Source organism: Siniperca chuatsi, linkage group LG4 (assembly GCF_020085105.1).
Source record: "Siniperca chuatsi isolate FFG_IHB_CAS linkage group LG4, ASM2008510v1, whole genome shotgun sequence".
NCBI classification, from domain to species: Eukaryota; Metazoa; Chordata; class Actinopteri; order Centrarchiformes; family Sinipercidae; genus Siniperca; species Siniperca chuatsi.
The window spans coordinates 1,568,238-1,592,936 of NC_058045.1; the positions used below are offsets into that span (position 1 = coordinate 1,568,238).

The following is a 24,699-nucleotide window of genomic DNA, read 5'->3' on the forward strand; positions in this document are numbered from 1 at the left end:
AATATTATAAAGAGTACGGTCTAGATCTGCTCGACACACACACACAGAGTAGGATGTCTCTCTAGTGGTGACCATTGATCCATAGCTCTGATCTCCTAAAGGGATTAAAAGACTCGGCAGGCTATTACTATTACTAGACCTTGCACACGCACACACAAACAGATCACTTAGCGTTAGAGTGTAAGTGTGTGTCTATTTTCTAGGTAATCAATAACATGGGCTATTAATCTGACACAGGCTGGGAATGGCATATGTGTGTCTGTGTGTGTCTGCAGGACACATCTGGCACTTAGCCAAGTGTCGTCAATACTGTTGAAAGCTTTCTGACAATGAGGACAGGGCTGTTTGAGTGTGACACAGACTGAGAATTAGAGAAAAACAAGACAGGAATGTAAAATAAAGACTGTAATCAGCTTTTTAGGAATTTGTTCTTATTATTGTACAACTGGTGTTGAAATGATTCCTCTGGAGAAAAAAGGTTCTAATTTCCCCTCCTGTGGAAAGGAATAGAGAGAATGTGTTATGAGGCTGGTGAGTTGAAGGCAGAGAGAGTGAGGAGGCAGAGGTAGATTAGTACAGACAGGTTGTCAGATGGATGGTTTTATCATTTGTCTCTGTCTGACAGCTGGGGAGCTGAGCAAATATTATCAGAGCTTCCATGAATCAGGGCTGGAGCTGAATAAAATAATGATTTGACTTACAAACAGACAGACCGATACGGGATGATCCGTATTATTCTCTTAATTTTGTTAAAAATTACCATTATGTAGCTCATATGATGAAATTTACTTTTAAAGGTTTTTGTACCTTGGCTTGATTTTTGTTCTAGTACATAGCGTGGACCAGTGCCACATACCACGTAATTTATAGCATACTGTAAGCTAGTTTTTGTCTTGTTTTGTTTTATTTTTCTGACAAGACATATATCCAACTTTTGGGAAAATGATCTTGTTCTCTTTCTCTTATCCAGAGTCAGATAAGAAGATTGTTATCAGTTTCATCTTTCTGCGCCCGGTTCAGAGATAAGGACGCATCTAGCCTACAGGCCTTACCCTGAATACTACCTTAAAGAGCAGACAGCCTAGCTCTGTAAAAAGTGGAAATAACACTTCCATCAACTTCTTATTTATATGTTGTATTCAAATGCTTGTTTAACCATATGTACAAATATAAATGTAAAAACATGCTATTGTAGTTTAAGGAGCAGTTAGCATTTAAGCAGTGACTCCATGTAGCAATTTTGAACGTACTGAGTTGTGTCCATAAGCACTCCCTTTTTGCTACTAGTGCACAATATTTATGCTTATTTATGCTCACAATATTAATACTTTTTGCTCAAAATCCTACACTTGAAGCCAAAGGAGTGTCCAAATAAGTGTTCGCTATAGAGTAAGCTACTGTACTAAGTACTGAGTGTTTATAATGCAGGGAATAGTGACTGACTGACTGATTTTGGACACAATGTTGGTGATTAGCATGCTAGCTAATATGAAACAATATTCCATTGATAAGTGAAGGCCTGATTACACTAGCATTTTTGTGCAGTTGGTGCTGGTAATATTTGGTTTAACCAGGACATGGAAATGACAGGGAAAGGGGCGAAGGGAGAACGATCAAAGGATACTGAGAGAGCTAGCTGTGATAGCTACTTTTGTTGTGTGTGTTGTAAACCACAGCTGTTGTGGTTTCCCAGGCTGGCTGGTTTACTCTACACTCAAACCATATAATACCGAGTTTAAACAGGCACACAATAGGGCAGCCTGGTTCCCACGGCAACTATGACAAGACCCATGCTCTGTTTTTATTGTCTGACGTGCGTCTGTGTGTCAGCAGCGTGTTTCAATGAGACTGAACAACCTTAAGTCTCTGTTCAGCCGGTGTGAAGAAGCCATACATTCTCATTCAAAGGTGAAGAAACCTTTTCGTTTTTTAACTTCAGAGTCTGATGAAAGAGACTTGCTGGTGCATTGTGACCCTTGCAGGTTGCCATAGTCACATAAACACAGTGTAGCATTCCCGGCTGAACAGATGCATCTTACTCTCAGGAACTGATGTTTATAAAGAATTTAATTTCCAAAAACACCGTAAGAGCTGAATAAAAACAACAAACAAGCATTAGACATCTGCCTGCAAATAGTATACAAATATCCATAAATATATAAACGAATACACATTTGCAATTAATTGGCTTAAATCATAAACAATGTGTAAATAAATCACATTTTAGCAAACTGGCTAATGCAATATCCTATATGAATTGTTTTAATTACAACAATCTCCTTTTAGAGTGCGATGTTAACTACGTTACATGAAACACCCGAGTTAACAATCAATTAATTTTGGTAAAACGGACAATCTCAATTTAGAGAGAAAAACGTAAATTAATTATATAAAATTACCAAATGAAGTGCTGATTTACTGTAAACAATCTATCTGGAGTGCAAATCAAGAGAAACACTGACGAGGCAATAACAACATTAGCTAAAGAATGATATAGCTAAACCAAACACTTCAAAGTCCTTCAAAGTTTACCACACAACATAAAACTAAAACGGTACCTTGTGCCCTTCAGCCAGGAGCTAAGATGTAGAAAGAAACCTTTTAAAACAAACATTTGTACAGTGAGTACCCAAGGGTTTATCCTTTCTCTCTTAACGTTAAATCAGAATGGCGCTTCATGTAAAAAGAACGCCAATGTACACAAAGAGTGCTGCTGCACTTCCTTTTCCAGACTTCAAAATAAAAGCATGTGAGGTAAAAAATGTACACTTAATAAAACAAATAAAAATACAATGTCCACATTAAGTATGCAGCAAGAATTATTAGTCAACCAAAAACAAACAAAGTAACATTTGGTTCAAGTTCAATAATAAAGTCCTTTCTTGTGAAAGCCTTTCTCAGGAGTTCCATGGCAACACTGCCCTCTATGGTTGGAGGTAAAGATGACGACCTACTTCAGTGATTGGGGATTCAATGGTCATTTACACTCCCACCAAATCATGAGGGATTTGTATGACGTTAAGAAATATAAATTACAAATGATTTTTAAATTTTAAAAAAATGACCTTTAACTCAGAAACGGACGAAAAGTGCCCATACTATGTTGAATGAATGCTAGAATTTAAGTAATATAATGAAAAGGATACACTTGGTTGCTACTGGAAGCAGTTAGACGGTCTCTAGCAACAGTATCAGCTTCTGGACTGGGCGTTCAATGACAGACAGCTTGTTGAGACGACGACCATCCTTCTCCAGATTCCGGTCACCAAGGCATACTTTGACTCTTCTTACAAGCCCGTCTTTATCTGTAGTAGTCTCTGTAACTCTGGCCAGCCGCCACTCATTTCTAGGCAGACCATCAGCCTTTTCCATCACAATATCTCCTACTGCAGGTTTCTCTTTGCTCTGTGCCAGCGCTGCCTGGTGGCAATGTTGGAAAGATACTCCCTACGCCAGCGACTCCAAAACTGCTCTGCGAGGTACTGAACATGACGCCACCTTTTTCTTGCATAGATGTCTTCTCTGATGAATCTGCCTGGTGGTGGTAATGCTGGAACAGACTTCATAGTAAGCAGGTTATTAGGGGTGAGAGGTGCAAGGCTGTTGGGGTCGTTTAGGTTGTCAACCGTTAGTGGTCTACTGTTTACGATCGCCATAGCTTCGTAAAAGAATGTCCGCAGTGATGCATCGTCCAGTTTGTCAGAAGAGAGTGAGAGAGTTGAGCGAAGAACATTTCTCACTGTTCTGATTTGTCTCTCCCATACCCCACCTGCATGACTTGAATGGGGCGCATTTAGGACAATGTCACACTGCTTCTCAGCTAAGAACACTGTCAGACGATCAGCGTCAATCTCCTTGAGGGCATTTTTCAGCTCATTCTTGGCTCCTACAAAGTTGGTGCCTTGGTCACATTTGATTTGGCGCACTGCTCCCGTAATGCAAACGAAACAGCGCAGGCCATTGATGAAAGCATCTGTAGACATGTCATTTAGCATTTCGATATGAATAGCTCTGGAGCTGAAACATGTGAAGAGGAGGCCGTACCTTTTATGTTCTTTCCGACCCTGTTTAGTGACAAAGGGACCAAAGCAGTCCATACCACAGTATGTGAAGGATGGAGATGGATTTGTACGCTCTGAAGGGAGGTCGGCCATTCTTTGTTCTTCGGTGGGTCTCCTGAGCTTCCGACATGTCACACAGTGATGTACATGGGATGCTACTGCTCTGCTCATTCCTGGAATCCAGTAGCCTTGTGATCTGATCTCATTAATAGTAAGGCCCTTACCTTGGTGCTTGACATTCTCATGACATTGAGAGATGATCATCTTTGTTATATGGTGATCTTTAGGAATGATCACCGGGTGTTTGACTGAGTTGGGTAGGGGTGCATCGCAAAGCCTTCCTCCCACCTTGAGTAGTCCGTCTTGATCTAGGAAGGCATCAAGATGATACAGCTTGCTGCTAGGTGACAGCTGGGCCCCCTTGCTCAATAACTTGATATCCCTTGTATAGGTGTTTCTTTGTAGGTCTTTAATGATGATGCGTTTAGCATCTTCTCGCTCAGCTACCGTACTGTGACCGATGGACTTATCCCCTTTGGCTCGGCGAACAAGGCGAGCCAGAGCTTGGACAGCTCCAGACCATGAAGACAGCTTTGACAAGCGGTCTGAGAGGGTGACTTCTGTTGTTTCTGCACTCAGTGTCTGAGCCTGTTTCACTTCAGGATCTCCAGTCATTAGTGCTGTGTCAATATCTGCCACAGGAGGTATATCCTTCTTCCATAAGAATCTTGGCCCTGTCAACCAATTGGATGTAAGAATCTCACCAGCGTTTAAACCCCTTGAAGCATGGTCAGCAGGGTTCTCATTAGTGTGAACATATCTCCACTGTTGAGGAGTAGAGCTGAAATGTATCTTCTGCACTCTGTTTGCCACAAATGTGTGAAAGCGGCGTGCTTCGTTGTTAATGTACCCCAAAACTACTTGGGAGTCGGTCCAGAAGTGCTCTTCTAGGTCTGCATATTCCAGCTCCTGTTTAAGCATATTGCTCATGGCAACTGAGATGACAGCAGCGGTCAGTTCGAGCCTGGGAATAGTCTGGACCTTAATGGGAGCAACTCTGGATTTACCTATGACCAGGGCACAATGGATGTTACCTTCTTCATTTGTGACTCGTAAATAGAAACACTGGCCATATCCGCTGTTGCTCGCATCAGAGAAGTGATGAAGTTCTCTTTTATGACCTTTCCAAAGTTTGCAGGTACATAACAGCGGGGTATATTGATCCTTTCCAAGTTCATAAGATCAGCCTTCCAAAGCTCCCACCTTGGCTGCAATTCTTTAGGAAGAGGGTCGTCCCAGCCTGTTCCGTTTCTGCACATTTCCTGAAGCACTAATTTTCCACTGAGCACAAAAGGAGCAATAAAGCCCAGCGGATCATACAGTGATGCAACTGTGGATAGTATGCCACGGCGTGTTGCTGGCTGGTCTTTGAGGTCAACAGAGAATCTGAGTCTGTCAGAATCAATGTGCCAATGGATCCCTAAAGCTCTCTCTAAAGGGGTGTCATCGGGTTGAGGTCAAGGGCTTTTACTTCAACGGCTCGTTCAGAAATTGGAATGCTATCCAGGACAATTCTGTCATTTGAAATAAATTTGTGCAGTCTAAGACCACCTGAGGCACACAGTTGTCGAGCTTCTCTTGCTACCTGGACAGCTTCTTCTGCGCCGCTACACTGGTGACACCGTCATCTACATAAAAGTCTGTTGTGATGAATTTTGAGCCAAGAGGATACGTGACTCTCATTCTCCTTGGCGAGATGTTTCAGACCATAGTTGGCGCATCCAGGTGATGAGGTAGCACCAAAAAGATGGACCTTCATGCGGTATTCTTGTGGCTGTGAAGTTAAGTCTCCGTTTTTCCACCAGAGAAAACGGAGGTAGTTTCGATCTGCTTCTTCCACATGAAATTGGTGAAACATCTGTTCGACATCGCACATAAAGGCAACTGGATGTTGTCTGAATCTTACGAGAACACCAGTCAGCTTATTCATTAAATCTGGGCCTTGGAGCAAATGGTCATTGAGGCTGGCTCCTGGTACTTGGCGGAGCAGTCAAAGACAACACGGAGCTTGTCTGGCTTTTTAGGTGATACACCCCATGATGAGGGATGTACCACTTCTCTCCAACCTTTCCTTCATCATGCACTTCTTCCGCATCACCTCTCTCAATGACCTCTTCCATAAACCTAACATAGTGTTCCTTGTACCTTTCATCTTTCAACAATTTCCTTTTAAGATGACTGAGCCTTACAATGGCAAGCTGCTTATTGTTAAGCAAGTGAGGTCTCTCTTTGAATGGGAGAGGCATTTCATAATGCCCGTGATCGTTCTTCCTTATGCCTTGCTGCAGTTTGGTCAAGAAGAGGATGTCATCCTGCGACACAGTTTTATTATCTTCACCAGCATCTTTGAAGTCAGACTCCAAAACCTTAATAACATCTGCTGGAGTCACTGGGGAAGCTCTTTAGTGCTTACTCTATGACAGATGGTGTTGAAGCTTTGTGATTCATGGTGTGTGGACAGGCGACCAACAATACTCCATCCTAGGTCTGTATGGACTGCATAAGGCTCATCATCTCCTCCTAAAATCACCTGTTTTGGTGCCAAAGCCTTTGGACAACTGTAGCCTATTAGGAGACCAACCTCACAATCCTGCAGTGGTGGAATTTTGTCCACTATTGTAGAGAGATGCTTCCAGTGTCGTGCTGTGTCACAAGTAGGGATGTGAGTACGGTTCACTGGAATGGAGTCCTTAGTGTAGGCAGGAGGAAGGTTGAGGACAACAGTGGAGCTGAAGCCTCTTACTTTGAGACCGGACACCTTTTCACTCGGCATAACAACATCTTTTGCAGTCATGGTTGTCAACTTCAGTCTCACAGGACAGGAGTCAGCTTGTAGCTTGTTGCTCAGATCTCGGTCGACAAACACAGTATCACTCTGGGTGTCAAGCAGAGCATAAACAAGTTTTTCAGAGGCTGGATTCCTCTCGGTTGATACCCACACTGGCACTATCATTGAAGTATTGGTGGATGGCTCATCATTCTCTACTTTGTGAGACGTACTAGTAGCCATCTCTGTGTCACCTTGATTTGAGACTGGTGCAGTGTTGATTTTCTTTGTGTAGTTTTCATCATGTAGACACGTTGGATGTTTACCTCTACAGGTGTCACAGGACAGACGGTGACGGCAGTCTTTTGCGCTGTGGCCTGGTCTCATGCAACCATAGCAGAGCTTGTTCTCCTTCACATATTTCCGTTTCTCTTCTAATGACTTTGCCACAAATTTAAAACAGCTGTGAATCTTATGCTTGCTGTCTTTGCAGAAGAGACACATATTATAATTTCCTTTAGTGGGCTTTTGTTCGTTTTTATCATTTTGTTTATTTTCTGTAGCTGTTTGAATGTGAAAGACGTTAGCCCTGCTCCTTTACTGTCCTTAAGGTTTCGTTCTTCTGAAGTGGGGTCAGAGGCACGAAGAGCACTGAAGGAGGTGACTGGATTGCAAGTAACCTCTGCTTCCATTGACATGAAGGTCACAAAATCTATAAACTTTGGAAAGTCATGAGTCTCAATAAGTGTCTGCGTGACCTGGCGGTTCCACCGTGCTGCTGCCCAATCTGGTAATTTGTGTACAAGTTTCTGATTTTCATCACAATCATCCAATATTTCAAGCCCTTTGACATGAGGCATAGCTTCATGACACGCATTCAAGAAGTCAGAGAAATCTCTGAAACCTTCAGCATCTTTAGGCTGAATCTTAGGCCATTTAGCTAGTTTTTCTCTAAATGCTTTCTGTATGACAAATGGCTGTCCATACCGTTGGTTCAACTTGTTCCATGCATCATTATAAGCCTCATCATCATCTCTGTAGAAGATACCATCAAGAGACTTACGAGCTGGCCCACCAACATACCTTTTAAATAGTGCAGCTTGTCGGCAGAAGAAATGGCCTTTCCATCAATGAGCGACACAAATGCAGCCTTCCACTCAATGAACTGGATAGGATCACCACTGAACACAGATGGTTCTGTTGTAGGCAGTCTGTTCAGGGCTATGCTATCTTGGATAGCTTGAGCGAGATAAGATATATCAGATTTTGGAGGAGGTAGTGTTGCTGTGATGTTGGTAGGACATTGGATGGGAAATGGAACTACATGCTGCTGCACCGCTACACTTACATCCTGCTGTTCCCTTGTATGTGAGTGTGAAGAATGTATGCTGACTTCCTGTGCCATTTCTTGATCATAGGCCTGTAGTCTGGCTCTAGCTGCTTTTAGATCCTTCTCTGCTTTTAGTTTTTCCAGTTCACACTTTCGAGCTTCAATCTCTTGTATGACTGAGTATTCTGCTTCTTTGGCTGCTAAATCAGCTGCTGCATCTGCACGCTTGGCTGCAATGGACATAACTGTAGACCTTGATGATGTGGGGCGTGAGACTGTGGATCCATAGACAGAGCGAGCATAATTGTGATGGAGTAAATCACGCAGGCTGTGTTTTACATTTTCTCTGTCAAAGTCCTCAAGACATGCCATTCTGTCAAAAATTATCTTCGAAATATCTTTTGTCACAGCTTCACAAGTGTCGATTCTGCGCCTAGTGTCACTGGATGGAGCAATGTAATCTCTGATTTCCAGGTAGACATGCATAACATCATCCCTTCCCTTCTCAAGTGTGTTAATAAGAACTACCAGTTGACTCTCACTAACGTCTGTTTTTAGCTCTTCCCTTGTGTTGCGAGCCAGGTCCTTCCATTTTTCATACAGCTGAATCAACCTTTTCTCCCTTTTAGGGCTTCCTCCTCTTTATACGCACGCATCTTCTCCGTGGGGTTGCGTTGTCGACCAGAACGGTGAAGCTCCTCCTCTTCCGTTCCATTATGAGGGGCCTCCACTTGCTGGTCGAGGTCCTTATTTTCAGAAGCATCCATTTTCTTTACAGGCGTGCATTGGACTAGATTATCATATCAAGTCCTTTGGTTGTCATTAGACAGCTTTCAGAGGTGAGGTAGGACTGATTAGGTGAAGCTGTTGTTCTTCTGGGTAAAGCTCTTACTGTAGCATTCCCGGCTGAACAGATGCATCTTACTCTCAGGAACTGATGTTTATAAAGAATTTAATTTCCAAAAACACCGTAAGAGCTGAATAAAAACAACAAACAAGCATTAGACATCTGCCTGCAAATAGTATACAAATATCCATAAATATATAAACGAATACACATTTGCAATTAATTGGCTTAAATCATAAATAATGTGTAAATAAATCACATTTTAGCAAACTGGCTAATGCAATAACCTATATGAATTGTTTTAATTACAACAATCTCCTTTTAGAGTGCGATGTTAACTACGTTACATGAAACACCCGAGTTAACAATCAATTAATTTTGGTAAAACGGACAATCTCAATTTAGAGAGAAAAACGTAAATTAATTATATAAAATTACCAAATGAAGTGCTGATTTACTGTAAACAATCTATCTGGAGTGCAAATCAAGAGAAACACTGACGAGGCAATAACAACATTAGCTAAAGAATGATATAGCTAAACCAAACACTTCAAAGTCCTTCAAAGTTTACCACACAACATAAAACTAAAACGGTACCTTGTGCCCTTCAGCCAGGAGCTAAGATGTAGAAAGAAACCTTTTAAAACAAACATTTGTACAGTGAGTACCCAAGGGTTTATCCTTTCTCTCTTAACGTTAAATCAGAATGGCGCTTCACGTAAAAAGCGCGCCAATGTACACAAAGAGTGCTGCTGCACTTCCTTTTCCAGACTTCAAAATAAAAGCATGTGAGGTAAAAAATGTACACTTAATAAAACAAATAAAAATACAATGTCCACATTAAGTATGCAGCAAGAATTATTAGTCAACCAAAAACAAACAAAGTAACATTTGGTTCAAGTTCAATAATAAAGTCCTTTCTTGTGAAAGCCTTTCTCAGGAGTTCCATGGCAACACTGCCCTCTATGGTTGGAGGTAAAGATGACGACCTACTTCAGTGATTGGGGATTCAATGGTCATTTACACACAGGCTTAATGAATTTTTTATCTTTGTTTTTGCCGTAATGTTTTTCTGTTAATAAACGTAAAGCTTTTCTCTATCTGTTGATATGATTATCAAATATTTCTGGTAGGGTTGATATCCGTCCTGTTACCTTTAGACTAACGTTTGTGCTGTGACTATATATCTTTGTGTTCTTCTTGAATCTCACCTGCCTATTTCTGTGTCCAGGTGGTAGTTCCTACTCGGGTTGGACAGGTTTATGTGTATGACACAGTGAAACCAGACCAGGACGAGTACGACGTCCCACCCAGACATCAGCCTCCGACCCAGCAGGACATATACGACGTGCCACCCGCCCGCCAGCAGTACAACACACAGGTCAGACTGCTGTGTGTGTGTGTGTGTGTGATTCTTCTGGACTGGATGTGTTCCTGGTGGATATGATTCAGATCACATGTCTGTTGCATGATCTAGCAGTACCACATAAAGATCTTATCTGATTCTAATGATTCACTTTGATTGGTTTGCATAGAAATATTGGATTAATGTTGCTTTCATTATATTTCACGATTGCTTTGGCTCAGTTTTCACAACAGTGTTTCAATATGCAAATGCCTGGTTTGCAAAAAGACAACATGCCTATCTAAAGTGTTAACTTTAAAGCCAAAATGCTGTGCATAGATATGCATAGATAGGTGGTGCAAAACAGTCAATCACATGCTCAGTCCTCATAATACAGCCACCTCCTGTTAAGGATCAGAATCAGATCACTACATCAATTCAAAATGTATTCGTAACATTTACTGTAACATTACCCAATAGCATTGAAACATAACTGCTAATCACTTCATCACAACATACATTTTTTCCATTAACTGTTATATTGAGTTTCTGTTAAGTGTAAGTTAAACATTTCTCATATATATTTGTATGTTCTTGAAAAAGGTTACCTTTGTATACTCTGTTTTGATGAGAATAAGTTTTAGAGCATTGTTTTATAATGAGCATTTCATTTTTAAAACGCAGAAATTCTTAAAATCCAATGATGAACATACACAGTGTTGCGATGCACTGAAAAACCTGAGGCATGATGCATTGCCTCATTTGATACTTTTGTATTCATTTTCAGTCACATTTTGACAATTTTCATCTTTGATAATTAGTTTAGCATTTTGTGTAAAGAGTTTTGAAAGTGTTGTGAAAATAAATCAGTTGGAAAAAACCTGAATTATTATTTTGGTTATTGTTAGTAGTGATGTGCCAGCTGCAGCAGGTTAGTAATAGTAGCTGTAGATGTGGATGTTGTGACAGTAGTCCTGCGTTGTAAAGGTACAAATGTATGTAAATATTCAATCTATCTTTAGTCATGGTCCTTCATCACAACACAAGGCAGTCCATCAAAATGTCTGCTGTGTGGGAGACGGTCATGGTAGATGGCTCTGACCATAACAAGTAATCACACACACACACACACACACACACACACACGTAACATCACAGTAAAGCTGTGGTGTACAGCGGGCGATTTCAGAACATCATGCATCCGACTTAGTTTAGAAACTTTATTGTCCACAGCGTGGAAAATTGTCTTTGGCTTCACCACAAATTCCACAAAAAAAAGACTAATGTACAAATTCAGCGAGGGGCGGGGTAAGGAAGTGACGATCGACTATGTATTTAATAACTGAACTGCGCTTGGGCCAAATGATTTCGTGTAGACATTTCTGGTGGCTCGTGGCCGTCTAAAGTGCCTTCCTGAGGGAAGCAATTCAAATTGTGAGTACAATGGATGGGACGGATCGCTTGTTATGTGAAGAGCTTTCTTCTGGTATTCAGCACATGCCTGCCACTACGTAGCATCTGTGGTTTCCCGATGATTTGACTGGCTGTATTAACCACTCTTGCCAGTTTCCCTTAACATTTGACATCTAAGTGTCTGTAGCACGCGGCCATGTTAAAAGACAAGATGCTTTCCACCAGATTGTTGTAGACCATTTCACGAGTATTCTGGCTCACCCCGAAGTCATGAAGCTTTCCGTGTAGGTGTAACCTCTGCATAGCTTTTTAGAACAAAACAAAACAATCTGTGTTATCCTGTGTGTAAGTTCCTAAGTATTGGAAACTAACCTTTTCAATAGGGAGGCCTATGATTGTTAGGGGTTGGAATGTAGCGTTAAAGACACTCGGGTAGGGGAGCCAACGAGACACAGGGCAAGCAAACTGATCACAGGCAGGAAGTGAAACTGCACAAGACACATGAGGGAGAACTCTTACCAAAATAAAACAGGAAATAACAGAACACAAACCCAAAACCATGACAGGATGTTACATGACTAAAATACAGACTTTCCTCTGCAGTGTCCCCTTCACATGACGAGAGCCATATCATCAGCATATTCTGAATTACTTACTGTATGTATGTACTGTAGTATGACAGCAGACATCTTCTAATGTCTGTGCAGAAATGTTCACACTGGAACGTCAGCACTGAGTGGACTGTGGAACAGGAAAACATTTTTTTTAAGCTCATAGTAATTCCTGCAGCACCACAATGGTCAAGTCAGTGTGTGTAAAAGAAAGCTGAGCTGATGAACTCAACATGCATGGTTACTGTCCAGGAGGTGTAATGGTGTAGGGGCTGTTCTCTGCCACGCACTGGTCCCATTAATACCTGTACCTTCTTATTGTCAGAGCAAATGTATCCATTTGTGCCCATCATGATGTGCACTATGGATACAAACCTTTTATCACAGTATTCATTCTGTATCTTACTGTAATATCAATATATGCCATCATATATATTGAAATTCTTAAAATTCAATTGAGAAATTGTTTTTAGATGAAATTACCAGATGAGAATGTATGCTTTTGGTTGAAGACGAACTGAAATTAAAATTCCGTCTGCTAAGAAATCAGTACATATATCCTTGGTATGTGTTTTGACTTGTGTTTGTATTTGGTCAAAATTGTAATAACTAAGTCAGGTTTTATGTACTTCTCTGCAGTGAGAGCTGCCCTTACATTAGGGGGGGTGAACTTTTGGTTCCAGCCAGTCAGAACTGTAAGAGGCAGTTAATCAGCTGGGCGGCTGACGTTAGCGTCTGTGATTTCAGGACTCAAACTCTGGGGCAACATGCAGAGTGCCAAGGTTCCAGGACCCAGTGTCATGTGATGAATGTAGAGGATCTGCAGCATGGAGGGCGCTGGGTTTGGGTTCTATTCATCTCTCTCTTTGTGTGATGGTCTCTCTTAATCTCAGTTTTTCTTTCAATTTGAAAGAGAACGTGAGAATGGCAGTGCTAAATGGACTGTGCTTATAGCGCTTCAACTACGTATCCCGTTCACACACGTTCACACACATTCACACACCGAAGGCACAGCCTCGGGGTTCAGTGTCTTGCCCGAGGACACTTCGACATGTGGGCCGGGATCGAACAACCGCTCTACCACCAAGCCACGGTCGCATGTCCAGACTTACGTCCATGCAAACACACACACACACACACACACACACACACACACACACACACACACACACACACACACACACACACACACACACACACACACACACACACACACACACGTCGGAATAGCATTAATTTACTCACTTCTCACATCTACTTTCACCTGGGGTGGCCAAACCCTGGACACGCCCCTGAGCAATGGTCTGTCTGTCTGTCTGTCTGTCTGTCTGTCTCTCTCTGTCTGTCTGTCTCTCTGCCTGTCTCTCTGTCTGTCTGTCTGTCTGTCTCTCTCTCTCTCTGTCTGTCTGTCTCTCTGCCTGTCTGTCTGTCTCTCTGTCTGTCTCTCTGTCTCTGTGTCTGTCTGTCTGTCTCTCTCTCTCTCTCTGTCTCTCTCTGTCTGTCTGTCTCTCTGTCTGTCTCTCTGTCTCTGTGTCTGTCTGTCTGTCTCTCTCTCTCTCTCTGTCTCTCTCTGTCTGTCTGTTTCTCTCTGTCTCTCTGTGTCTCTCTCTCTCTCTGTCTGTCTCTCTGTCTCTCTGTCTGTCTGTCTCTCTGTCTCTCTGTCTGTCTGTCTCTCTCTCTCTCTCTCTCTCTCTCTGTCTGTCTCTCTGTCTGTCTGTCTGTCTCTCTCTCTCTCTGTCTGTCTGTCTGCCTGTCTGTCTGTCATTGTTCCAGTATAACAGGCATAGAGGTGTAAATGCCCCAGTTGGATGGAAGTGGCATCCCAGCTGCTGTACACACACATGTGCATCTGTGTGTGTGTGTGTGTGTGTGTGTGTGTGTGTGTGTGTGTGTCAGAGGTTCGACGTCAGAGGCAGGGGCAGGAAGTCATTCCAGTATGTGTGAGAGACAGAGTAACGAGTGAAGAGAGGACTGAAGGACAGGAAGGACTGAGGGAGGGAGTGCTGATAGATGGACATTTCCTCAATAAGCTTACTGTCTCATAGAGAGCTGGTCATGTGACCAAAACCACACTGGTTGAAAACCCTGGGATGGCTCTTTGCCCCCCCTTCACCTCCTTTTTTCTCTTCTCTTTTCTGTCGTTTCTCCACCGCTCCCTTTTCTTTGTCTAGTCCTCTTGTCTCTTCCTTCTTTCCTTACCCTTTCTTCTCTATTCCCGCTTCGCTGTACCTTTCTCTCCTCTTCGCTTGTCTTTATTCATTTCCATTTTCTTTCCCTACATTCCCCCTCCTCCTTATATCCTCGTTCCCTCCTGTTTCCCTTCCTCTTTCTCTTTCCATCCTCTTCCTGCACCTCTGTTCTCTTCTTTTCCTCCTTTTCTTCTTTCTTGCCTCCCTCTCCTCTTTACCTCTTCATCCCCACTGTGCTGCTTTCCTTTCCTTTCCTCTTTCCCTCTCTCCCTAGACGCAGTAGATGTAATGCATTCAGCCTTGTTTTAGGACTTGCTGTGTGTGTGTGTGTGTGTGTGTGTGTGTGTGTGTGTGTGTGTGTGTGTGTGTGATCATACCTGTACACATCTGTCTTTACTGTTTTGTATTTCAGATTAGATTCTGTGATGTGGCAGTGATGCTCAGGTGGTTAGAAAGAATCTAAAGGACCTTTAAAGCATCTTCTCTCTCAGTTTTGGATTTCTCTTCCCCTCGCATGCAAAGTCCAACAGAGAGCAGAGAAACACTACGCTGGACTGGACTTAAGGGTCATCTTGTTTTATGAGCCAATACATAAAAACCAGATATGGGTGTGTCCCGTTGAAGTCTGTCTGCCTGAAAGTGTTGATAAGCACCCGCTCACATTTTCAAGAGCTCAAACTCTGCATCAAATGGAAGAAATTATGAGAGCAGAGTTTGACCCGTGTGCACACAAAATCAGGATTTTGCACTTATGTACATGTTCTCAGAGGCCCGTCTTACTGACTGATCTGTTCTTTTTCTCAGTCAATAGTTTTGTTATTGTTAAACTTCCCATCTACTTCAAGGTGTGCCTGTTTTTATGTGTAGTGTAGAGACATCCCAAGACAGCAGCTACTTTTTTTGTATGAAATTATCACCTCATCTGGTACCAAGAACAACACTGTCATGTACATCTGCCATCGTGCCCATTATACAGTAGTGTAATGTTGAACAGTTACTGAAGGATTAAAACAACGTATTTATCTGCAGGCCTCGAAAAATCTCTTAAAATCATTGAATTCAGTTTCCTCAAAAAAGGTCTTCGAAGATTTTGAAAGGTCTTAAATTTCATTTACAAACGAGAAAATATTTTCTCTTGCCTTGAACTTAAATGAATTAAATTAAGTCATTTTTGCATTTTAATACATCTATCCATTTTATGCCGCTTGTCCAGGCCCAGGTTGCATTAGTTTATATAATTATATCATAAGGAGTTACTGTTATGTAATGCTTGCCATATTGTCTCTACTGGTTTTCCATCATACATGCTTTGGCTGGTATGATCGTGACACAGGTATGAAATTGAATTCTTTGGGGTATTAAAAAGGTCTTAAAACTGTTATATAACTTGGTGAACCCTGCAGAAACCCTGTGTTTGGAGGAGCTGGCTGTTGGCCTCCAGACGTGTGTGTGTGTGTGTGTGTGTCTAGTGTGATGTGTGTAACAACATGTTATTTATGTCTGTCTTTTTCTCTGTGTTCAGGTGTATGACACTCCTCCCATGGTGGTGAAGGGGCCCTCAAATGGCCAAGATATCTATGACACCCCAGCAAGCACAGACAAGAACACACAGCAGATGGTAAGGCTTTGGATCTGGAAGTTGTTGTGTTTTCATGTGTCACAGATATGTAGTATGACAGTCTTGTTACAATTGCTTGATACTGGCAATTTGAAGATATACTGTGTATGTGTGGGTATATGGCATACTGTATCCCTGCGGTTGCTTACAGGATAAATTAACATTAAGATTCTGGCACCCCTTCTGTCCTCCAGGAGAATATTTCAGCAATGTTACCACATCTATCTATAAATATCTATAACATATATATGATAATATGCAACATATCAGGCTTTCAGGGATAGAACAATAAAGTCTTGGACTTATTTCCATCTTAGAAAACTACAAAAACTGAACAAAGATTTACTTTTTTCTCAGCTAGACACCAAACATACTCCAGAATTGATTATATCTTGATATCATCTAAGATTACTAATCTGGTGCAGATGACAGAAATTGTCTATTTAGGATTTCCTAGTACTCCAAACCGGGCTCCAAGATGGAGGTTCAATTTAACACTCTTACAGAATGAAAGGTATTGTGAGCAGTTTCGATCAGCTTTACAGGAAATCATTACAGCAAGAATTCTGTGGAGGATGTAGGGTATTTATGGGATGCTATCAACGGTTTCATTCGAAATAACACGATAGCATTTCCTTCTGGTCTTAACAAGACTTACCTTAAAGAGATCGCAGATCGAGAGCATACTCAAGCTAGATTAATTGCAGATCAACAGAGGTATTGTGATCCTGAAAATGAATTATCCAAAGTCAAAGTTGAGTTAAATGCCTTACTTACACAAAGTGCTGAATACCTGAATATAAATAAAGCTGAATATAAATAGAATACCTTGATGGTAGCCGATCCAGTTTTATACTAGCTAGTAAAATATGTGAAAATGATCGAATGGCTGAAATGTCCAATGATGGAGTTCTACTATATGAAAAATGTTTAATTAACCGAGAGTTTCAACATTTTTATATGAAACTATATTCTTCAAAAGAACAGTGTAAAAAATAACTTTTTTTCTTTGATGGGCTTAATATACCAACACTTTCTAGACCCCAAGTTATGTTCAAATTGGCGCTCTTTATCCCTTCATAATTGTGATATTAAATTGTATGCAAAGGTACTGGCCCGTCGTCTCAAGACAGAACTGCCGATGCTGGTCCACCCAGACCAAACGGGTTTTGTTAAGCACAGATTGTCTTCAGACAATATGAGACGTCTCCTGCATATTATACATTTATGGCAAACTCTATCATCATAATGTGCAGAGCTGTCTGTAGACGTGGAAAAAGCCTTTGACCCGCTTCAGTGGCCATATTTGTGGTACACAATGCAGCATATGGGTTTTGAGAAAGATTTCATAGACATGCTTAAAACTTTATATTGTAATCGAATGGCTATGGTCTTAACAGGCAATCAGTGTTCTCCACAGCTTGCTATTGCACGGGGTGCCCGTCAGGGGTGCCCAGCCTCGGCAATGCTTTTTGCCCTATCCTTAGGACTGTTAGCCCCAAAAATCCGAAATTCCCAAGAAGTGAAGGGGATAGCAGTGAAAGGCACCATTCATAAGACATGATTTATTAATATATCTAGACCAGGTACCGACTTCCCCTCCAATCATTTAAAATATATAAAAAAATTTGGATCATATCTGGTTATAAGATCAGTTTAGAAAAATCTTCCTTACTTCCCCTAAATGCAGCAATGAATACTAACATATGGATGGTCAAAACTGACAATTTCATTAGCATCCAGAATCGCTATTGTAAAAATGACTAAACTCCCAAGGGTTATTTTTTGTAGTAGTATGTTGCAAATGCCTCCCTCAGCGGGTTATTGGAATAGATTGCAAAATCTTGTCTCAAAATGTATGTGGAAAGGACAAAAACCAAGGATTGGAACTACAATACTCCAACGTCATAATAGATCAGGAGGTTTAAATATCCCAAATTTTTAGTATTATTTCTCCTTTATGCTCCGTCCATTGTAAAAATGGTTTGAAGAGGAGTTTAAGACACCTTGGGTCCAATTAGAAAAACATATTCTATCACCATATAAAAATGTACTTTTTCAGGTTTATCACATAAGTATTGTAGCACTTAATTTGGACCAATTAGAAGCCACTCGATTTATATGTGGCAATATAATGGCACATAGATACACCAGTATTCAATAATAATATCATACAAATAGGTAGAAAGATCATACATTCCCACAGTGGCAAAACTGTGGCATTTACAGCCACTCAGATATCTACAACAATGATGGATTAAGGTCCATCCAAGACCTGAAAGATACATTTAATTTCCCAGGGTCATCTTTCTTCTTTTATTTACAGTTGTGCACTGCCATGCGCACATATGGGGTTCCATGGACTCAATCATTACCCATTCACCCACTTGTAGAAATAATAACTGGTTATAAACATGGCAGGGGCTTTGTGTCAAATTTGTACAAAAAAATCCAACAACAACTGAGTTGAGCATTATGACTATATGGAACATAGATCATAACATAACGTTGATTGGAGGAGAGTTTGGAATAATATTCCACTCACTTCGTGTAATTATAACCATCAGTTGCTAAATTATAAAGTTATTCATAGGTTTTATTTATCTCTAAGAAAACATTGACAACTTAAATTGACTCCAATATGTTGATTATGTTCACAAAATGAAATCGGAACTTACATACACATGTGGTGGGGGTTAATACATTCTGGATACAAGTAGCAAGAGCTTTTTCAGATATAATGGATGCAATTATAACCTGCCTTCCAAACATTATTTTATTGAATGATGATTCTTCTCTTGCTTTATCAAGCCATCAAAAAAAAAAAAAACATTGTTTTGTAGAATAACAGCAGCAAAAGAAATGGTAGTAATGAGATGGAAATATTGTATATGATCTAAATATACACCATTGGCTTTCATCATTTTATGTGGCTCTTTCTGGATCTGTGGTTGTGGGCCACCTGCTCGACAACTGCTTATTATTTTTCCTATAGCTGTCATTCCTATTATTACTAATTTATTAATATTAACACTACAATTACTATTTTACTATTTAAAAAAAAAAATAATTCTACGTGGTCTTTGCATTGTGCCTCCCCCAAACCCCCCTCTCTCTCTCTCTCTCTCTCTCTCTCTCTCTCTCTCAAAACAGATGGCCGCCCACCATTGAGTCTGGTTCTGTCTGAGGTTTCTGCCTCTTAAAGGAAGTTTTTCCTTGCCACTGTAGCCAAGTGCTTGCTCATGGTGGGATTTGTTGGGTCTCTGTAAATAATATTATAAAGAGTACAGTCTAGACCTGCTCTATAGGAAAAGTGCAATGAGATAACTTCTGTTATGAATTGGCGCTATATAAATAAACTTGAAGTGAATTGAATTGAATTTCTTTAGAATTACCAATAGGAACAATACGGGGTATGATGGCTGAGGTAACAGAAGTTCTTGCTCTAGCAATGGAAAAAGTAATATCATAAATATAACCGCATTGTAGATTGTATATTTTGTAGATTGTATAGCTACAAGGTGTAGCGATCATGGATGTGTATGTGTATGGATGTATATGTACAGGTGTATGTGTATATATGCCATATGTGAGCATGTATTTTATTTATTTATTTGGATTTCTGGATTTTCATGAAGTACTGTGAATGCTACAGTTGACACAAGCTATGCCATGGTTATATGCTTATATTCATATCGGCTAATATGATGCATGGTTTTATGTATTACTCTACATGTGACTTACTAATTCGGCCTACAGTAGCTGACATGTCCATACAGGTTCATTCGTACATTTAACCAACATCTTAAATTGGGGTATGTAGGAACCCACAGTATGTTTATTTCTGTATCTCCTGTGTCGATATTTTTAAAAAAGAATACAAAAAGAAATAATATCTATATAAGATCTGAGAATTATAATTTTATAGCTGAAAATAACTCTGGTCGCTGGGGAGGGTTGGGAGGGGGTCAGAAAGACGGATGGGAGGGAGGGGGTAAAGTTATAATCAGGATTATAGGAGGTTTAAATAGAGGTTGGAAAATTATTTATAATTTTCATTTCACTATGTTAATGTAAATGTATGTCAATTTTTAATGCGTATGTGTTTACCTTAGTGAATAGATGTAGATGTGTTATGTAATGTCAACACAATACTTCAGTTACTTGTTTTTTATATGTAATGCCTCCTCCATAATGGATGCTTAAAAAATTGGTCACACAAAAAATCTGGGAAATTTCATCATATAAGCAAAAACCAAGAAAATCACATCATGAAAGATAATGGTTGGAAAAAACTACTTAACTCATAAGTCCACTCTTATTCAACTAACGCAGTTCGGCACAGGACCTTTGTCAGGCTGTTTTACAGAATGGATAACACAACAAAATGTTACATAAACAGCAAAACACAGTCCCAAAATATCATCACAAAAATAAGGGTAGAAGTTAAGACCTACATGATTATTAATAAGACTACAGCCATGCTAGTGTCTCTGTTATGAGTTTAATGTTTACCATTGTCACCATCTTAGTTAGCATGCTAACATTTGCTATTCAGCACTAAACACAAAGTACAGCTGGGGCTGGTGGGAATGTCAGTTTTGCAGGCATTTGGTCATAGACCAAAGTATTTGACAAATTGAAACTTTGACCTGATGATGGTGCTAAATATATGAAATGTCAGGCAATCACCAAAGTTATTATAATTCATCCTGAGGGGGTACATGAATGTTTGAACCAAATTGCATGGCAATGCATTCAATATTTAGATATTTTACTCACTCACCAAAGTCAGTAAGACTCATCCTCGGGTGAACATGAATGTCTGTATGAAATTTCATCGCAATCTATCAAATAGTTGTTGAGATATTTCAGTCTGGACCACAGTGGTGAACCGGCCGACTAACCGACATTGCAGTCCGTAGAGCCACGCTGTTAGCATTGCTAGAAACTACTAATACAACAATATCAAATGTCAAAATCTCCTCTTGGATGTAAGCTTCTGAGATGTGTGACACCTTAAGGCACATTTTCACACATTCTCTGATGAATTTTGGAAACAAAAATGTATAACTATTTTGTATCAGACTCTTAACTGACAAAACACGTCACCAACTAATAAGGGCTTAACAACACATTATATTGCATTATAGTAGCCAGCTATAAAAATACAGTTGCCCACAACTAACTGACCCAACAAACTAAGGTGATCTGGGAGCTCACTGTACTTACTTTTTGTTTTTTGTCCGTAATTTACAAAATGTATATATATGGCACGTTTTAAGTTCAATTATAGTGATGATCACCTCCCTTGGTGCTGCTGACAAGAGGCACCACACTTCATTATACAGTATGAACAGACTGTGAAATTACAGAATTAACCCAGTTTAATAGTGTGATTAAGACTGATCAGGTGTAAATAAGAGCAAAGAGACAGCTATCAATGAGCCATAACCTGAAAATATTCCAGACATCATAACATGCGTGTTGATCTGTCAGGTAAGACTTGGAAACTAAAACTGTTCATGGCAAAAGCCCCAGAAAGTGGGGCTGTAACTGTAACGGTGCTGTAAAGCAGTTTCATACATGCATACAGTACAAACGCAACTAAAAAATGAACAATAAAATAAAACACTTTATGTAATACAGGATATTTCCCTCTCTCTCTTTAGGTCTATGACTTCCCTCCGTCTGTCAGTAAAGACGTCCCTGATGCTCAACCAATCAGAGAGGAGACCTACGACGTACCACCTCACTTTGCCAAACTGAAGCCACAAGTCCCTGTCCCTCCTGGACAGTACCTGTACAACAACCTGGACGACGAGCCGCCGATTCCAGAGGACGTGTACGACGTCCCACCCCCCATCGTGACTGACAAACATTATCATGCAGACAGGGGCGGAATCAGCCAGCCCCCCCAGGAGATCTATGACATCCCGGCCAGCCTGCGGACCGGAGGTCACCCCACCCAGGATGTCTACGACTTCCCTCGGGAACGAGAGGAGAAAGGAGGAGAAAGGGGAGACCACTATGTCTACGATGTCCCACCACAGGTAGGAGAGTTAAAGGCGCTCCCACATTCTGGCAAAGATGGTTGTTTGGTTTTAAATCAAGATTCAGATGTGAAGTTTTTGTCAATGAACCTTTAGTATAATTTTTATTTAATTTTTATATTGAGGCTACAGCCGTCACCACCACCTGTACAGTTTCCATGGTTACAGGTGTTGTTCTTGTCTATCATGAGGTTAGCAGAAAAAGCACTGTTTACCTGTTTATAGCAGACTTCAAACACCTGTCACTTTGCTCCATGGTACACACTCACGCTCCTCAGTAAACTCAATCGTAATTACAAACTCAGTGATTGTTGCTCACCGAGCATTACTGCAGCTCTGTGTTCTCTACGGTCTGGGTTTAGCTTGGGACGAACAGGGGCTTTACCGCTGACGTGATGATCTTACACTGGCGTCCCTTTTTAGCAATGTCTGGTGTACAGACCTGCTTGTTCTCGTAGTTTGTCCCTGCGGTTTTGTTGGCACTTCAACTTCAATCTTCAATGGGATCATCAATTAATTAGCTGTTGTTGAGACTTTGCATTAAGACAGTAATATTCATTTGTCCGTTCATCTGTCTTTCACATTATCATTTAGTTTCTATTTGTTGGCAAAAATGGTAATCATTTTCAAAAGTTACTTTTTATTTAGGGTTTGTCTTCTTTTTATTGTGGAAATGCACAACTACTTTACATAATAGTCTTTATTAATGAAATAACACTGCTAGCTTAGCACAAAGACAAGAAACATGGGGAAACTGCTAGCTAAGGTTCTGTACATCCTGCCTTCATCCAGATAGTCTCTACAGTATTTCAGTGGTGGTATGTGTTTTCCAGGTTGTGCGTGATGCCCAATCCACCAGCGAGGAGCTGACCATGTCCTTCAAGCGGCTGTCTGCCTCGAGCACAGGAAGCACACGGAGCAACCACTCTGCTTCATCCTTAGACATGGTCCCTGTCCGCGACACCTCCTCTTCCTCCTCACTTCCAGCCCCTGGCTCCATTCCAGGGAAACCTCTCATCTTGGACCTGGAGCAGGCCATGGAGCGTCTGTCTCGCCTCCAGCAAGCTGTTGAGTCCAGCGTTTCCCTCATGATGTCATTCATCACAGGTAACTGGAGAAGCCCTGCTCACCTGGAAGGGAACCTCCCGGCCATTCATCAGGCTGCTGACCGGGTGCGCACCACTGTCCGAGACTTCCTAGAATTTGCCCGAGGCGCTGTGGCGAATGCCGCCCAGGCCACAGATCGCTCTCTGCCGACCAAACTGGGCCGTCAGGTGGGGAAGATGGAGGAGGTCTTCCAGAGTTTGATTCGACACAGTCAGAGCTTAGACGGCCTTTCCTGGTCGCACACAGCGCTCACAGCATCGCCACCAGGAGGGGATGACTTAGATCGACTAATCATGACAGCGCGAGGCATCCCAGACGATGCTAAGCAACTCGCCTCCTTTCTCCATGGTAATGCCTCGCTGCTCTTCAAACGGACCAACAGGCACCAGCAGCAAGTGCCACTTCCTCCAATTCCAGGGGAGATCAGTGGTCACATGACAGGATCAGGAAGTGGGAGCTATCAGGGAGGGGAGAAGGTGAACATTCAGTCGCGGCCCCTCCCCTCTCCACCAAAGTTTACAGCTGCAGAGGAAGAGGAAGGTGTGGACAGGCCATATGAGACCACAGAGGAAGGCTGGATGGAGGACTATGACTACGTACATTTACAGGTACACACACACACACACACACACACACACACACACACACACACACACATACACTTATATAGTAATTGGAAAAAGCCTAGTGTCATTACAAATAGCTTCATTACATTATAAGAACTGAAGTCAAAATTGGTGTTTCAGCTCAGTGTGTGTGTGTGTGTTTCATGTTCTTATATCCCGGTGGGGACTTTAACCTGAATTCACACTAACTGACAGAAATTGAGGTCCCCACGGGTAGAGACGGCTTTTTGAGGGTTAATGACTTGGTTTTAGGCTACAGGTTACAGTTAGGTTTAGGGTCAGGGGTAGGGTTAGGCACTTAGTTGTGATGGTTAAGGTTAGAGTAAGAGGCTAGGGAAAGCATTATGTCAATGACGGTCCCCCACAGGGATAGTGAAACAAACGTATGTGTGTCAGGAGCTAGTGTAAGTCCCTCACTGTTATTGCAGTTCATGTCTGTCACCCCTAGAGGGAGACAGAGGCTGTATTAAATGTGATCCTACTGATGCAAAAACAAAGAGATGTGTACAAGGTAAGTATCAGGTAAGTGTGTACAAGTGGTGTAACACCTGTGTGTCTGTGTTCATCTGACAGGGAAAGGAAGAGTTTGAAAAGAACCAAAGACAGCTGCTGGAGAAAGGCAACATCATCAGACACAAGACACAATTGGAACAGCAACAGGTATGTGTATGT

General features: G+C 41.3%; 1 protein-coding gene across 5 annotated transcripts in view; it reads left to right on the top strand.

The window, feature by feature from the left end:
- Positions 1–24,699, top strand: part of bcar1 (BCAR1 scaffold protein, Cas family member) — a 141,288-nt gene that overhangs the window by 113,393 nt on the left and 3,196 nt on the right. For 4 of the 5 annotated variants that reach the window (XM_044192502.1, XM_044192505.1, XM_044192504.1 and 1 more), the window contains 5 exons: positions 10,297–10,446; positions 16,146–16,241; positions 21,914–22,294; positions 23,128–24,009; positions 24,601–24,687. In XM_044192502.1, coding sequence (XP_044048437.1) covers positions 10,297–10,446; positions 16,146–16,241; positions 21,914–22,294; positions 23,128–24,009; positions 24,601–24,687 — 1,596 coding nt within the window. The remainder of the gene's footprint in view (positions 1–10,296; positions 10,447–16,145; positions 16,242–21,913; positions 22,295–23,127; positions 24,010–24,600; positions 24,688–24,699) is intronic. The other variant, XM_044192503.1, reaches the window with a different exon arrangement.